At 35.7% G+C, this 18,503-nt stretch overlaps 1 protein-coding gene across 1 annotated transcript in view; it reads left to right on the top strand.

The window, feature by feature from the left end:
- Nucleotides 1-680: 680 nt before the first annotated feature.
- The window catches only part of CtsK1 (C1 family peptidase 26-29-p), a 30,896-nt gene continuing 13,073 nt past the window's right edge, over nt 681-18,503 (top strand). Inside the window, exons 1-7 of the mRNA XM_071592220.1 lie at nt 681-889; nt 5,677-5,853; nt 5,945-6,117; nt 10,115-10,219; nt 10,370-10,529; nt 17,471-17,663; nt 18,237-18,454. Of these exons, the coding sequence (XP_071448321.1) occupies nt 838-889; nt 5,677-5,853; nt 5,945-6,117; nt 10,115-10,219; nt 10,370-10,529; nt 17,471-17,663; nt 18,237-18,454 (1,078 nt within the window). The 5' untranslated portion in view covers nt 681-837. The remainder of the gene's footprint in view (nt 890-5,676; nt 5,854-5,944; nt 6,118-10,114; nt 10,220-10,369; nt 10,530-17,470; nt 17,664-18,236; nt 18,455-18,503) is intronic.

Raw genomic sequence — 18,503 nt, 5'->3', positions numbered from 1 at the left:
TGATAATCCTTTAGTAAAAGCACGACTTCTAAATGTTATTTTCATGGCATCGGATGAAATCAATTTCCACTGCAATAATGAATGCTAACCTTGAATCATTGCCACATACATTTGTTTTACTCTCGTATTCCAATGTGGACGCTAATGTTTTTAACCTACCTCTCATTTTCGTCTTGACGGCATCCATGAAATTAAAATCAGAATGCAATTTCCGGCTTAGTAAAAATTAGTTACCGGTCTTTTGGAAGTTCATCTACAACGGGTGGTTGAATTTATCTGAGACAAATCGATGCTAAGCTACTTCTAAGTATGTATCTTACTGATGGAAAATAATTAAACTTAATATTGATTCACATTTGGGTTGAAAATTGGACTAACCTATAAAACAAAATTGAAATTCCACAATACACTATCACTGCCCCCATAGCAATTTATCTCTTCCAACCCGTCTTTTTTTCCACAAAATATATAAAATGAGCGACAATATGCCATTAATTTATCATCATGGTATGCGTCAAGTAATTTTTTATTTTTTTCTTCTCAGCAAAAAGAGGAATTTATGCACTTTATTCACAGCTTTTGATAGCGCAAACCACATTGCCTTCCTATGAGTCAGCTAACCGTGCTCACTATCTGGAATCCGTTGTTTCTTTGTTTATTTGCGAAACGCTCAATGACAAACAGCTGCGAGCTACGCTGATAGAATTAGTAATGGTCGTGTGATAGTGAGTCGTTTCTGTGCCGCAGCCGTTATAGCTCCGAATTTCTTCTGACGATCGCACTCTGTTCATTTTCTGAGCTGGGCGTTTATAGTCAAGTTCTGCACGATCTGGGAGGATGTCCTCAAAGTATTTTTTGTTGTTGCACTTAGGGTGCATCCTTATGACTGGTGAGTGGAAAATTTATCCAATTTTGAAAACGGCTGAGTGAGTAAAACGAATGATTATTTTGAGTTTGCTACAAATTACGAACAACATTTCAGTCAATGGGAAAGCGGGTTCAATAACAGTGTTTGCTTGAAGCAAGCGGGTTGGTTTGCCTGAAGGATGCCTTTTTAATCAGAAGTTACAAGTGGAAAGAAATTTCTATTAATTTTCTGTTAGGATTTTCTATTCAAAGCTATGTCGTATTGTTTTATTTTCCACAAAATCCTCTCGACTCGATTTCATGAACAAATAGTCAACATCGTAAGAAGTGACATTAAACTGCGTAAATTTAAAAGATTTGTGATGCTAATATTTTCCTCTAGAAACCTTAATAAGGACGACCAGTTCCAGTTCTTCCCATGCCTCTAAACATTTCCTTAGCATATGCGTTGAATGGCACAGGTGGTAATGGACACCCCTGTCTCACTCCTCATCCTAACAGCGCCCATCTGGACTCTCCATCCGCCACTGGCACCTGAGCTGTTTAAGATATGTACAGGTTGCAGATACGTCTCCTATCCCATCAGTCTTTTCCTATTTTCTGCAATACAGTGCATTAATCTTCCCCAATTAACTCCATCTGATGTCTTTTCAAAATGTACAAAACATGCAGATACAACCTGATTGTATTCAAATGACCTCTTTACTTCAATGGAATCACATGTTCCTCTCCCCTGCCTGAACACAAACTGATCGTGTCCTAAGTAATCATTAGCTCTGCCTTTCATACTCTTGTTGCTGATCCTCAGAGCCACTTAAGCTGTGTGTGAAATCAAACTTCTGTAGTTCTCATCTATTGCTACCTTTAGGGGTAGTTAAAGTTTTTTGAACTTGGTAGTTCAAAGGTAGAATGGTGGGTTGAGTCCTGGTCATGCCTCTGGGTACTGTCACCTTGACCGAAGCTGTGTGGTTTTTCAGGTTATAGATCTTCCTGGGAAACCATAGGCAGCACAGGGAAAGGCCCCCCATACCCTGATGTATGAATTACATGCACTTTTGTTGTCTCAGGCGTAACTTTGTGGAATTTGCATAACATATTGAAATGTAATGAAATAATTGACTTTGTAATTCCACACACTTTTTTAAAAAACACACGACCCAGGTTTCGACGTTGAACGTCATCATCAGGTGGTCCTCATAGAAGCACGCTGGCTATATATACCTTCTGATCATAGGAGGGGGGGGTTGGTCAGAGAGGGAGGTCGGAGGGGTAAAAAGGTTACAATGTAGCTGGGAAGAAAAGAGAATTACATTTTTGATTTAGAAGAGTGGTAGGTCTAGGAGTGGGGAGTGGGAGGGATACAAAATTTCGTTGGCAAGATCATCTTTCCAACGGACACATTTCAAAATTTCTAACTGCTCCAAAGCATCGAGCCTTTGACCTTTTTCTTCAAAATGAATAATTTTTGTCACAAAGTCACTTTTGTGATCACTTTCGATGAGGTGTTTTGCAAAGAGGGATGTTATGTTCTTATTTTTTACACATGTTTGGTGTTCTTTAATCCTTTCTTTAAATTTCCGTCCTGTTTGTCCAATATACTTTGTGCTACAATCCGAGCACTTTAACTCATACACTCCACTCCCCTCGTTTTCGGGGACTTTGTCTTTAGTGTGAGAGATCAGGTTCTTAAGGCATGAACGACTGTAAAAGGCACATTTAATTTTTTCTTTAGGTAAACTTTTAATTACTTTTTGAGAAATAGTCCCAAGATATAGTATTCTCCGCCATTTGGCAGTGGGATCTTTTACATGTTCGGGGTTGTAAATGTGGCTTAAGGCTATTTTTGTAAGTTTATTCCGGTAAAGTTTATTTATTAGATCTTCTGAATACCCATTGTTTACTGCTAACGTTTTAATTACATTAAGTTCCTTATTTACATTGAATTTTGACATAGGGATAGCGGTCAAACGGTGGATCATTGCATGAAATGCCGAAAGCTTTTGGGTGAAGCAATGCCTTGAAGAGGAATTAATTAATTGGTCTGTATACATTTCTTTCCTAAAAATGGAATACTGTAACCCATCTTTGTCTTTAGAAATGGATAGGTCGAGGAAATTCAGGGAACCTTTTTCCTCTTTTTCACACGTGAATTGTACATTAGAATTGATAGAATTTAGATGTGCTAGAAACTGATCTAGTTGCCTATCAGAACCTGTCCACACACAGAAGACATCGTCTACATATCTTAACCAACAAAATACATTATTAATGAGAGGGTAGGCTGAGGAGAACAAAACTTTTTCAAAATTGTCCATATACATATCGGCCAGGAGTGGGGACAAGGGCGAGCCCATGGCTAAACCATTGGGTTGTTGGAAATAGGTACCATTAAAAATGAAATAATTTTGGGAAACACACGTCTTAAGTAATGCACAAAGTTCACTAATAACTGGAACTGGGATGGATTTCCGGATGAGGATGTCTTCGGCAAGGTTCACCGCTTCCATGGGTGGCACGTTGGTGAAAAGGTTGCGTACATCTAGATGTTCATCAGATGTACGCAATGCAGATGTATCAGTTCATCAGATGTACGCAACCTTTTCACCAACGTGCCACCCATGGAAGCGGTGAACCTTGCCGAAGACATCCTCATCCGGAAATCCATCCCAGTTCCAGTTATAAGTGAACTTTGTGCATTACTTAAGACGTGTGTTTCCCAAAATTATTTCATTTTTAATGGTACCTATTTCCAACAACCCAATGGTTTAGCCATGGGCTCGCCCTTGTCCCCACTCCTGGCCGATATGTATATGGACAATTTTGAAAAAGTTTTGTTCTCCTCAGCCTACCCTCTCATTAATAATGTATTTTGTTGGTTAAGATATGTAGACGATGTCTTCTGTGTGTGGACAGGTTCTGATAGGCAACTAGATCAGTTTCTAGCTCATCTAAATTCTATCAATTCTAATGTACAATTCACGTGTGAAAAAGAGGAAAAAGGTTCCCTGAATTTCCTCGACCTATCCATTTCTAAAGACAAAGATGGGTTACAGTATTCCATTTTTAGGAAAGAAATGTATACAGACCAATTAATTAATTCCTCTTCAAGGCATTGCTTCACCCAAAAGCTTTCGGCATTTCATGCAATGATCCACCGTTTGACCGCTATCCCTATGTCAAAATTCAATGTAAATAAGGAACTTAATGTAATTAAAACGTTAGCAGTAAACAATGGGTATTCAGAAGATCTAATAAATAAACTTTACCGGAATAAACTTACAAAAATAGCCTTAAGCCACATTTACAACCCCGAACATGTAAAAGATCCCACTGCCAAATGGCGGAGAATACTATATCTTGGGACTATTTCTCAAAAAGTAATTAAAAGTTTACCTAAAGAAAAAATTAAATGTGCCTTTTACAGTCGTTCATGCCTTAAGAACCTGATCTCTCACACTAAAGACAAAGTCCCCGAAAACGAGAGGAGTGGAGTGTATGAGTTAAAGTGCTCGGATTGTAGCACAAAGTATATTGGACAAACAGGACAGAAATTTAAAGAAAGGATTAAAGAACACCAAACATGTGTAAAAAATAAGAACATAACATCCCTCTTTGCAAAACACCTCATCGAAAGTGATCACAAAAGTGACTTTGTGACAAAAATTATTCATTTTGAAGAAAAAGGTCAAAGGCTCGATGCTTTGGAGCAGTTAGAAATTTTGAAATGTGTCCGTTGGAAAGATGATCTTGCCAACGAAATTTTGTATCCCTCCCACTCCCCACTCCTAGACCTACCACTCTTCTAAATCAAAAATGTAATTCTCTTTTCTTCCCAGCTACATTGTAACCTTTTTTACCCCTCCGACCTCCCTCTCTGACCAACCCCCCCCTCCTATGATCAGAAGGTATATATAGCCAGCGTGCTTCTATGAGGACCACCTGATGATGACGTTCAACGTCGAAACCTGGGTCGTGTGTTTTTTAAATAAAGTGTGTGGAATTACAAAGTCAATTATTTCATTACATTTCAATTACATGCACTGTTGGGCCTTGTACTATATTAGCTCTATCTTCACCCGTCAAACCAACCGTTGGGTTGATGACTGCGGTTGTCTTATTTTACCATAAGATCACATTTAAAAAATAGTACATCTTGTTCAGAATCCTCATTCCAAGATTTTAAATTGGTCTGTTGAATGTATTGAACTTACATTTTTTTGTACAATTTCAACCAACTTTGCCTTCAGTATCCTATCATAGGAATTTTTATGGGCTACTGCTCTGTTTTTTCTTTTTTAATTGTTAATTAAATTGTAATCCCTGGATTAACTCAACTGTTTCGTACAAATTTGACTGCAGTATGGACAATTTCGTAAAATGCATGCTCTTTTAGTCATTATGAAGTGCATAGGAATTACATTATTTAATAAATAACCAGCTTTTGTGCCCCAACTGTTTAACATTCAAAACCAAAGCGAGACTGAAACTAGTGACTTGGCACTGAAGTAAACTTCTTAAAAATTGGTATAAAGCTACTCCGTTTTGTTTTTCATATTTTTAATACCTCATCTTTTGTGGTATAAGACCATCTTTTGGTAATAAAAATTTTAATTAGTTTTTTTTAATTAATTCAATTAATTTGTTTGCTGCTTATATAGCTTAGATTTTGGTGCTACTCTTGATGCAGTCTATTCCAACAGCTAGTGTCACATACTTCTAATTTTTGGTAACTTCATAAAAAAATGCCATGGCCATTTTAACTAGATTGACATATCACAAGTCTTTCATGCTAATGATTTTCTTTTTCAGTATCTCCTGTTTATGGATATCTAACAAATTTTGTTGTCCAAGAGGACTCAGCACCTGTTTTTAGCTCTAAATATACTGTGAAAGGGGTGCTTTACATACCATATGCAGAAATTAGAGAACCATTTTATGGATGGTATGATGCAGAGGCAGGTTCCAGCAGAATTGATTACTATGGTGGTAAGGAAGACTTGGTGTTTCACATAAACATTTTTGATATCACTGTTATAATTTCTATGTATTCACGTTTATACATAATCATCATTTGTAGATATGGTGAAAACTTATCAGCTGAGTAAAATGGGAGACTTTGGAACCATGAGAAAAATTGTGCCAATAACAACAGAGACTAAAGTAAATGAACGGTCATGCCTTGAAGTTAATGGCACAAAAGAATCACCTGTCTCTCCTCAGAGTATTCTACCTGATCTCACAGGATTTAATGTAAGTATTGAATTTAACACATAATAATGAAATAATGTTTAATTCAAGAAATAGCTGTACATAAAAGAATATCTTTCGGAATTTCATAAAGTTTTAGTGGGTCACTTGCTAACTAACACTTTAGGATAATAGGGTAGAAATTCTGCTTAACTGCCTACGGTCTACAATCAAAGTTCTACAGTAATCTACAATCAAACTGTTCTTTTGTTAATCTTTATATATGATCTGACCTGTGTATCTCTTACTAGTGGAACCTTTCACATTTCCAGATGACACCAGATTTTAGTTAACGATAACACTGGCTAAACTATGAAACAGAGTCAATCAAACCATTATAATTCATTAGGGTGGTTGCAATCAAATAAATTAATTCTTAGCCCAGAAAAGTCAACCTTCTTTTGTTTTAATCACTCAAGAAAAAATTACTATAGAGTATAACATAGCAGAAAACTCTCATTAAGGAGACATTTCTGACTAAATTTGGATTATTACTTGGTTATCATATTAGCTGATAATACAAGATGTTGTGGTAGGCTTAGCAATAATTTCAAGGTTCATATTGTATGTTCCCTCAAGGATAGCCTTAGGAATTACTCTGGGAATTTCCACAAAATGTGAAAAAAATCTTGAAGATGCAAAATAGAATCATAAAAATAATGCATCTGGTCCCATTAAGAATGCCCACTAAATTAAATTATGCAGTTCAACATTATTTCAGTACTGTGCATTTATAAAATGAACATAGTGAGCTTATACACTAAACTGCAATGCTTTCAAAAAATTGAAATGATCATAGTAGCAATGTGAGATCAAATAAATTTATTCACCTAAGAGCAACAGGAACTCAAAATACCTCAATGGCACTGAACTTAATGGATTTTGCCTCAACAACAAATTGCCATCAATACAGGTAATTAAATGCCTGGAAAACAAAAAAGTATGGTAAAAAATACTGCAAAAGATATTTGACCAAAAGCTTCTATTATAATATTGTGAGAATGAGGATTATATTATCATGTAACAATTACGACTTTGTAATTTTCATGTGTGTATATTATTCATATTTCATTGTTTTTACTGTGTTTCTAGCTAGTGTACTTAATTGTGTTTTATTTTCCTTTTGATGATTCAATGCAAATATTTTTATGCAGGGGCTAACATTTTATTATTATTATGAAGGACTTCTCTAGTCACTTTCCAAAAAAATTTACTGTTATGCATAAAAAATATGTAGTGATACTAATGTTTGGTGCATGGGCATTGAACATATTTCAAAATGTAAATGGAGATTCTGACTCACTTCCTCATATTATAACATTTGTGCCAACAGGTAGGGTAGGTAGAGAAAATGACCTTGATTTGATTGAGAGATAAATTATTATAACCCCCAAAATTAAAATTCACATGTGCCTGGGACTTTGGTCATTTTTGTCTCTCTCTTTGACGTCATGGAAACTCTGGCATGTAAAATTTGCTCAAATTTAGTCAATAATAGGTTTAGGAGACCGACCACTCTGTGATAAACTCAATATGTCCATGGCAATACAGTGCAGTGCCTAATTGCCAACAACTGATATTATTGTATGCCTCACTTGATAGCCTGTATGTCAGGTTTCTAGAAGCATTGCCTATGTTTCATAATTATTTGTTTTTGCTTTTATTTTCCACCTGCAAAAGCATAACCACAGCTTAGCTGACTTCTTTAATATCTGCTTAATTTAATGTGCAGAATGTTTATAGGGATACATATTGATCTTTTTTATTTATTTTATTCAAAAATTAATATTTACGTTATTTTGCCTCAAAGTTTACGGTAAAAAAAGTGTTACTGGTGTCATTCCTCCTCACCTACCACTTATAAGATTGTGTTTCCCCAATATCAGAAAATTTTCCATAACACAAACTATCTATCTGCCCTAAAGGTATGTCACAAAACATCTCTATTATCTTCATTCTCTAAAAGCACTCTAGACTTATTGAATTTCAACTGTAACTATTTCCAGCCTCTATACATATGAGAACTAGTTGAAAAATATATTGCAAAGAATCTTTGTCACTTGGAGGAGCACATTTTTTCTCTTAGTTTGATGCAGTGGAACCTCACTTAATAAGCACACCGTGTAGCAAATAATTTGCGTAATGTTCAAAAATTAATTTTTAATATTACTCTCTCAATAAGCGATATTTTCCATAATATGTGACAAGGAGATTAGAATTACTGGAATGATTGCACACCTGCGCATTTTAATAATATTTTGTGCATACTTTTAAAAATCTGCTAGAAGACAGTCATAATGAATAAAAATAACCATAGAATTGAAAATTAAAATCATTGAAAAAAGCAAGACCAAGGTGGATTATGGCTGTAAGAGAAATGCTAAAACATGGGAAACTTCCATTTCACATTGAAAAGCATCACCCTAATAAGGCAGCTGCTATGTCTACTACACCTTTATTTAATGACAAATGTGTTGCATTTTAAACAAAATTTGAAGTAACCACAAAAACAAATGCCTCCAGATAACTTTCCAAAAAAAATAATTAGGAATGTATTATATCGTAAATAAGAAATTAATTATTTTGATTCTTATTTATTTTCTACAAATTCACTTTTCAAGTTGATCCATATTAAGATAGAAGAAAACAAGAAGATAATTAATGATCTTAAATATATGTATATATATATATATATATATATATATATATATATATATCAGAGGGGAATTCATGAAATCAGTTAAGTTTGCTGATGACCAAGCTTTAGTTTGTCAGTCAGTCAAGTGGTTGCAAGCATTGCTGAGTGAATTGGAAATTCAGTGCGATAGATACCGGATGAGGCTAAGCTAAACATTAAAATAGGAGGGCAAAAGCTAGAGCAGGTAGAACAGTTTACGTGTCTCAGAGGTATTTTGGACCAACATGGTCGAAGAAGTAGGGACGTAAGGAGAAGAATTTCACTAGGCAAAGACACTTGCACTAGGACGAGGGAGTTGATGGCAGGGACGTTAAGTAAGGATTTTAAGAAAAGACTCTTCAAAACTTTTATATGGAGCGTAGTTATGTACAGCACAGAAATGTGGTCCCTGAAGAGTAATTGATGCGACGATCAACCGGAGAAATGATCGCTTTGCTCGCCCACAATCCCGAGGATGTCCCGATTGCTGCTCGAACAAAATTTCCAGCTAGTGTTCACATCCTAGGTGTTGTGTCCAGTGAGGGTGATATCATGCTGCCACATTTCTTTGAAAAGGTACAACTATCACAGAAGAAGTCTATCTGCAAATTTTGAAGAATGTCGTGAAACCGTGGATGGTAACTGTGGTCTTGGGGAGACAATACAATGATACTTCAGCTCATATGAGTCATTTAGTCCAAAACTGGCTCTCAGATAACATGGACATGTTCTGGTCAAAGGAGTTCTGGCCCCTAATAGCCTGGACTTGAACCCCCTCGACTATTATGTTTTCAGCATAGTTGAAAGAGGTAACAATAAGACAAGGCACCCTAATGTCACATCTCTACGCACCGCTATCATAGCAGCATAGTGAATATGGACAGCACTGTTTTGAAGAGTGTGTGCAATCGATTCAGGACGAGATTGGAGGCAGTCATTGCAGCTGAAGGGGGTTACATTGAGTAATGTTACTCTAGACAGATAGCAATGCTTGTAAAAAGATTTTAATTTTCATTTGTATTTTTTAAATAAATATGCTTTTAAACAAAAGTTTCATTTGTCAAGATTTAAGCACCGTACCCTGTATATGTACATATATGTGTGTGTGTACATATATGTATAATTTTCTTTTAATGAGCCTTGTGCATAATTATTGTTTTGGTACTGAACACATTACTGTATTTATATGGGAACATTTTCACTTTTAAGTACAAAAGTATATGCTCATTAATCAAAGTTCCACTGTATTTTTGGTGATAGCTCTATTGTGTGATATCATTAATTTGAATGTATTGAAATGTAGATTATATTTTCTTTTTTCAGTGTATTGGCTCTGAATTTATAAATGGGTTAGATTGTGAAAAGTGGAGGTTAGTGGAAAAGAAAGGAGAAAAAGTCAACAAGTATACTTTGTGGATTAGATATAAGGTGAGTGACAATTTTCCATTGTGATTGAACTATTTTATTTTAATATTTACTGAAATTATTTTAGTAAAGTCATGGATTGAATGTTACATTTCATCAAGTTTGCCCGTTCCAGTTCATTTTTGTCAGCTATTCCCTATTCCTTTCCTTCAGAAATCACCAAGAGCTCCTTCAGTCATGGAACCTGTGCCAGTTCGTTATGAAATGAAGGGATTTAATTCCTTATTAGGATCTCATTATGACCACTACTACCTGGAATATGAGTGGTATTCCTCTGAAAGCCCAAACCCTGATGTGTTCGAGGTTACAGGTGGTGAGTATAAAATTTTATTTTCAAAAGTAAAAGTAGTTATTTAAAATATCATGGTAAACCCTCACTAATCTGGCCTATATGAGGCCAGAGGTGGTCTGTATTAACTGGGTATCTGACACATGTGGCCCCATTATTCTTATATACATTAATCGCCAATGAATTTTGGTGAGTCGCCGATGAATATATGGTAAATAGGAAGCCTCAAGTGTAAAAATACCTAATGTAAAGTTGGAAAAATCCTATTTGAATAAAATGCGCCACAGAATTTCCTTTAGAATTTAGCCCATTTATTCTTAATTGACTTCATCCAACAGTGATATGTTTTTATCTGCTTTAGCGATAATATTATCCCATTTATTTGATCTATTTGCATTCATTAAGAGAATAGCTCTGGTTTTTATTTAATGACTGCAACTAAAATTTAGTAATGTTGATGCCATGCTCGATAGCACTGTTCTCTGGCATGCTTAACTTATACCATTCATTGAAGAAATATATGTGTATAATGTACTCAACTTAGTGAAATATTTAAGGATATTAAAGTTAATGATTTTCAGTGGGACTACATGATATGGTCATCAATAGAAATTCAGCTACATTTCATTGAAAGCAACTGAATTCTACTGATGAATGAGTTGATCAAGGTAACAGCTGTTGATTAGAGATGGCTTAATATTAACTACATGTTAATTTGGCACTCCTTACTGCTGACAATAAATACAAGATGTTGCATTTGAGTAAATATATATATGGATAAAATTGTCTTGTTACTGATAATTTTATCTTGATATAGTTAATATCTGCACCAATATTTTCCACTGCACCATTATAGCATTGCAATTAGAGCAATGCTAATGTGACTCACAAAAATTATAAACCATTACAGCATATTGCAAATTAAACAGCAATCAGAGAATCAGGAATATAGCTTAAGAGGAATCGACAAACTTTTTATAAATATCTTTATAAAGTAATGTAAATATCCCACCACCAAAAGTTTGGTTCTATTGAACCATCAACTGAAGAGGTTGGATTAATAATTAATGCAAAATAAGCCTTAAATGTAATAAGGCTTAGATTACGCAATGACAACACAAATGCGACTTACTGGCAATTACGAGTACGGTGGCTGTGAGCTGTAAAGATAAATTACTCATTGTCTCCATAATTGCAAAGAAAGAAGAATATGTTAATGCTAAAAAGGAAATGAAATAGTCAAGGCTAAGTCACCGAAATGCTGAAACTATTTCAATCTACGTCAAGAGATATGAACTTGCTTCAGCAAACCACCTATTACTCAATCTCTTCTCATACACAATTTTTATTTATGTTCCTCCGCCCGTGTTTTTAATCATCTCCCCATTTTGCATATGTATATAGCATCACTACAGTTCTTACAAGTTAAATTATAAATGCTACTGTTATTTTGTTTTCCTACTTTGTCTTTCGTAGTATTCAAGAATGATTTTAAGTTGTTTGTATTTTAAAAAGCTATTCAAAATTTCCCATAGGAAAGAGGTTGGCTATCTTTTGTGAAATAAATCCATAATAAAGGAGTTTACTCTATTTGTAACCTTTTTCATCCACATTAACTGGTTTAAATAAAAGATTGTTTGCTTTAAAGGAATGTTTTCTTTGTAGTATTTTTTCAATTAAATCTTCTTTGTAGCCATTTTTCATTGCTAAATCTTTAATCATGTTAAGTTCTTCGACCAAATTATTTTTAGAAAGAGGAATGGCCAATACTCTATTTAGCAGGAAATAAAAAGTGGAAAACTTGTCAGATATGTGATGGCGTAATTTGAAGGGGATTAGGTGGTCTGTGGCGGTACTTTACCAGGAAATTGCAAATTCAAAACCCCACCCCTTTCTCGACACTGTGCTATCTAGAAAATTAAGTTCTTTCTCACATGTGAATTTGATTTTTTTGCATTGGAAATTTTTACAAAGAATATTCACTGTTGGTTTCGTTACATAGAAGATATCTTTGCCATATGGACAGGCACTGAAAGACAGAAATTTTTATAAACACCCTAAAGTCCCAAAGACCCAACGACCCTCTCCCTTCCCCCCCTCCTCCCCCACTGAACCCACCAGTTACTTTTCCTGAAGCTTAACACCTCTCTCCCCCTTCCTATCTACGCCGATCACAACCCCACCTTTTCCCCTCCTTTCCCCCCTCTCTCACCCGCCCCTTTCCCCACATGAATGGCATATAAATGAACCCCAATTTTTACCAATTTGTACCTGATGATGATGCCTAAGCGTTGATACTAGTAGCACAAAAATAAAGAACAGTGGAAATATACATTGCGTTCTTCATTTAATGGGCTTCTAGCCTTTTGTGGTCCTTTTTTCCGATGGTCTATGCTACTGATTCATAGAGTGCCAAGCTCCATACATTTTTTCGCATATTGTTTCTTCCTCTGTAGTTTTGTGTTCTTTGAACACGGTTTTCTTTTCATTGTGAATGTTTTCTTAGATTGAGTTATTCTTCGCTTGATGTCAGTAGTACTTCCATCCCATGTGATGGTACTTTTGAGATAGGTGAAGGTATCCACCTGCTCTAATTTTTGTCCTTTCATTGTGACTACTGCATTCTGATTCTCTCTTCCACATTATAGGATTTTAGTCTTCGTCTTGTTTACTTATATGCTCATGTTGTATCTGTGTAGAACTTGATCTAATAAGTTTAGTGACCTTTGAAGATCCTCCTGGTTTTCTGCTATCATTGCAATATCGTCGACGAAGTGCAGCATGTTTATCTCTTCTCCATTGATCCTAATTTTGTTTAATCCAATGCCTTGTGCTTCTCTTATTTCCTCCTCCAGGTACATGTTGAAAAATGCAGGTAAGAGGTTGCATCCTTGTCTAACTCCTTTGTTAATTTTAGCCTCTATATGGCTTTCATCTCTCATTTGCATGGTGGCTACTTGCTTCTTGTATAGCTGATTGATTATTCTTCTGTCGTTGAAATCTATTCAGGGTTTTCCAGCAGTCCAAACATCTTCTTCCATTCCATATTGTTGAAGGCTTTCTCCAAGTCCACGAATGTCACATGCAGTTGCTTGTTCTCACTTATATTGTTTTCTCTATCATGACTCTCAGATAGAGTATAGCTTCCCTGGCTCCTCTGTTCTTCCTAAAGCCAAGTTGGTTATCTTCAATTTTCCTTTCCATCCTTCAACTTATTAATCACATAAGTATTTTTGATGCATGTGACACAAGACTCAAGGTTTGGTGTTCCTCGAATTTCCGTCCTTGTCTTCTTTGGTATTGCGTTCATCACACTTTTTTGAAAGTCTTGTATTTGTAGCTATCTTTGATTATTCCATACAGATTGTCCTAGGCTTTGTTTCTAAGTGCCTTGATGATGTCTCCGTCGATTTTGTCTTCTCAAGGAGCTTTGTTTTTCTTAAGGTCTGTTACTGCTCTATCGAATTTGCTCCTCAATATGTATGGGTCCTGCTTTTCGTCATCCATTTCACTCTTGTCCTTCATCAGTTTTACTTCCAGCAGCCTTGGACCTTGGTAGAGTTCTTCTATATATTGCTTCCATATATGGCCAATATCTTCACCTTCGAGCAGTATATCCGCGTTTGCATCCCTGATGTTGTTGCATGATTTTCCTGTCCCGGAAATGTTTCTTTACCAGTTTGTATGCTGTGTCGGTATTCCCCTTCTTCATATTTTCGTTGATTTCCTCACAGCAGTCTTCTATCTAATTCTCTCTAGCTTTTTTACATTGGCTTGGTTCTTAAGCTTCTTGTAGAGCCTTTCTTTATTATCATTCCTGGTGTTCTTGTATTTTCTTCTTTCTTCTATTAATTCCCTTATCTCCATCGTGATCCATGGTTTCTTTGTTTCAGCTCTCTTTCTCACTATTTGCTCTTCTGCAACTTTTGTGATTGCCCTCTTCAGTTCATCCCATCTCTCTGTGGTGCTACTTTCTTCTTTATCACCTAGTTTGCTGCCAATGGCCGTGGTGAATCATCTTTCCCTGTTGTCATTTTCCGCCAGCAATTTTGAGTCCCACCTTGGCTTTTGTTTGGTCTTTTTAATTTTCTTTTATTGAAGTTGGCTCTCCATGATTTCTAGGTTGTGATTGCTATTTATGTCTGCATGCAGTAAAATCGTCCTGAGATTATTCCTTGATTAATTTATGGTGCTACATGACTATTTTATCAAAATTTAAAAGTTAGAAACTGATGTCACAATAATGACCAAATGATAAGAATTTTCCAATAGATAAGATGAATTACACAACTGGTTTTGGTGTGTTACATTGTCTTCACATACAAAGTTAATTTAAGGGCCATCTTATAAAATTTTACTGTGGAGGAAGCAGGAGGATGTGGTAGGAAGGATGAGGATTTGGAGGAGGTGGATGTGGTAGGAAGGATAAGGATGTGGAGGAGACAGATGTGGCGGGAAAGGAGGGAGGGGAGAGAAAGGAAGGGTTGGCCCAGGATAGCAAAATACAAAATTTCAAATAGTTTACACAGAAGAGGAAGTCTTTCAATACCACTTCGGTGATTAGGTAGCCATCTCCATGCGCCACATCAGTAGCAGGAATGGCATTAGGGGGAGGGGAACAGGGGTCTGGCTGGTGGTCACAATGGTCAGTGAGATTAAGGTCCCATGAGGGCTGAGAAAAGGAAACAGTTCCCTACACTCTGCACCCACTCAAGGAAAGGGGCAGGTGTGTGCTGCATGGTTAGTTATAATGCACTTAGGGAGGTTGCAGGAAAGGCAGGGAGAGGTCAAGGGGAACTGCATGTCATTATGGGTTGTTCTTCTTTACTCATTGGACTATTTTCTAATTGTTCCAGTGTGTTTGTGTATCTTTTTGCCTTTATGTTGCACATGTATCATATGCAATTTGAAGTCGTGGCATGGATGGTCTCTAGTATGTGTTTAAGTGACCATTGATGACGTGGTATTTCCTAGAATTATGCACTTTGATTCAGGTGAAAAAATTCCTTCCTGTCTGTCCCAGATACTTTTTTTACCCAGCTTGGTACTTGCGTGGTATTTCATAAACAACACTCCATGTCTTGTTAATGACCTCTTTGTTTTTAGACTACAGTTTTGACACTTTGAAAGGGGTGTGAAATGAGACCCTGAATATACCCTTCAGGAGTGCATTGCCTATCCTGAATGAAGTAGTTTACCCCTCCTCCCCCTTCCTACCTCACTCTCTCACTTCCTTCTGGGTAAAAAAATGTATACAAGAGGGCACTTGACTTCATTGTGTACCTGCAGATGATGTTGTACATTGCAACTGGTCATTTAATAACTATTGGAAAATTGAATCTATTGGAAAATTGTTAACATTTGGTTATTATCAAGTTTGAATTCCCCCATATTATGCCTATAACTCAGTACCTAATTCATCCTGATGTCATTCCAAATTCTAACCAACCCGGAGTGCTTAAAAAAATTACAAAGAGAAATTAGTTGATATAAAATTATTAAAGAATCAATGCAAAGGAAAATTAACCACCTCTACTGGAAAAAAATTAATTATTTTTAAGCCAAACTTGGAAAAGGGAATATTTAGTATGCAAGTGGTTCTCTATATCTCATAATTGGCATATTAATTACCAGACTGTGGAGGTGTTCTAGAAGAAGAAAGATGATTTGAAAAAGCTATTAATTTTCCTTAGCTTGCTTATTTGGAGTTGCAATGGATTAGAAACTCCCATAGAGTTTTCCCATGTCAATATTGGTTCATATGTGTCCAAAGTTTCACGAATAACATCTATGATACCCTGGCTGTCCAGAACGGTGGAGATTTTAACTGATTTTTTAAAGGCTCCTCTTCAGATTCTGGAGATACAATTCTAACTGCTGAAACATTATTGGCTACTTCTGTTAATGTTTGTTAACCCAGATCACTCTCATTAATGTAAAGCTAGTTCTTAACATTTTAATTAGTCAAGGATATTTCCCCTGCAGACAGCAAAATTTTCTGATAATCTTCAAGTTCAAATGCTGTCAAGTGGCTATCAACCACCTCTCAATATAACATCTTATTTTACACATTTGCAATAGTAAATCCCCCCCCAAATCAGACCGGTTGAGAGAGAGAGACCTTCCCTCACTGATTTTTCTCCCAGGAGCCTTTGATTCATTCCATACAGCATGTGTATTTTCTGGTTAAACTCTCCAGTTCAGGCCCATTTCATTTGAATTGTACATTTGGAATACCTGTAAATAATATCAACCATCAGAGCATGCAAATTTTATCATGAATGGTTTTACTGTATCAATATCACCACTCTTGACTACTGTAGACATTCTTTTATTGCGTAAATTATGACTCCTTCACACCACTTGAATCCCCATCAGAGTACCACTGAAGGACAGTTTCTTCCAGTTTTTCATCTTTGGTACCCTATTGAAATAGCTGAAAGTTGAAAATTTGAAAGTTTTTTTTTTATTTTGCACCGGTAATTCATAATTTACAATACTACTGGAAAAATGATGAATTATTTGATTATACTTTTCATCTAAGTCCAGAGAAACTTTCTGACAAAACCTACATGTATTTTTCAGCTAAGTATTATAGTGCAGCCATCTTGTGACCCCATAAAAAATTGCCCACACCATATGGCTGGACTCGGTCCAGATTAAGCAGGTCCAGATGAGCAAGTTATGAAGTTTATAGCTATAAATAGCGGCTAGGTACTGTATTTGATGGCATATAAGATGTATCCCAGTTTCAGTGCGGTTTTTCTGGAAAAAAGTTTTTATAATCCATTCTCATAATGGAAGCCAGCATGTGATTTTTGAACCATTATTTTAGAAAACAAAGTGCATTTTATGTATCATCAAATACAGTAACTATATGCTTAACTTCATCTTAATCATTTGTAAACCAGTCAATTTTGTTGGAAATGTCATTGGGTGCTACTGATTACTTAATTTTTTTTCAGACTTGACATGTCAACCTTTCCCTGGCCCAGGAGATCAACACATCTATACATTTAACCCTATGAAAGAATTTGTTCATAATTATGATTCTCATGTTGAGAGTTCTTTTGATAAATTTGTTCGCACTCACAATAAAGAGTACAATGATCACACCGAAGAAAACCACAGATTGAATGTCTACCGTCAAAACATGAGGTATTTAGCTGTGGATTTTGTTAATGGTTTTTTTATTCTTTGGATATTCTTATTTGCTGTAGCCACTTAAAGATATATACAGTCATTCGGAAATATTTACTATTTAAAAGCAGTTTCTGAAAGAATTTATAAATTTTAATTAAAGTGCAATTAATATAACCATTGTTAACCCATCATTTGATTCCAAAGGAATGAATTGATGGAAATAGAATGTTGAAAAATGAAGGCATAATTGTAATAGCTTGTCATTTGATGTAGTGTTTGATGTCTTAATGAAGCACAAATTGATTTTTTGTCAATGTGGTTCAGTGAAATAATGGTAAAACTGATCAGGCCTAATATCACATTTATTCAATCACAGTCAATGTAAGGAAAGTTTTTCATTGGTCTCCTTAATTTTGATAATTCATAGTGGTGTGTGTTTGTTGATTGCTAATATGTAATGCCTGCAGGGCTGGAAGGTAGACTGATTTTATTAAGTTTTTGACACTTTTCATGAAGGAAGTTTAATGACTAGCCTGATGGTAACTGTGGTTTTTTAATTAGTTTGTCACTTAAATTTTTATTTTTCAGGTTCATCACATCGAAGAACCGAGCCGGTTTGGGTTTTCAACTGGGTGTCAATCATCTGGCTGATAGGACTGACGATGAACTCAAAGCATTGAGAGGAAGGCATTATTCTGGCATTTACAATGGTGGCTTACCTTTCCCAGATGTGCTTGAAAGTGAAATGAAAGATGTTCCACCTTCAATGGATTGGCGTCTCTATGGTGCTGTGACGCCTGTCAAAGGTACACTTATTTCAGTATTACTCATTTTTTAAATATATAAAGTATGTTC

This window comes from Hetaerina americana, unplaced genomic scaffold, assembly GCF_022747635.1.
Source record: "Hetaerina americana unplaced genomic scaffold, ioHetAmer1.1.p SCAF_5, whole genome shotgun sequence".
Classification (NCBI taxonomy): Eukaryota; Metazoa; Arthropoda; class Insecta; order Odonata; family Calopterygidae; genus Hetaerina; species Hetaerina americana.
The sequence above is the reverse complement of the archived record's forward strand: the minus strand, read 5'-3'. Positions and strand labels throughout refer to the sequence as shown.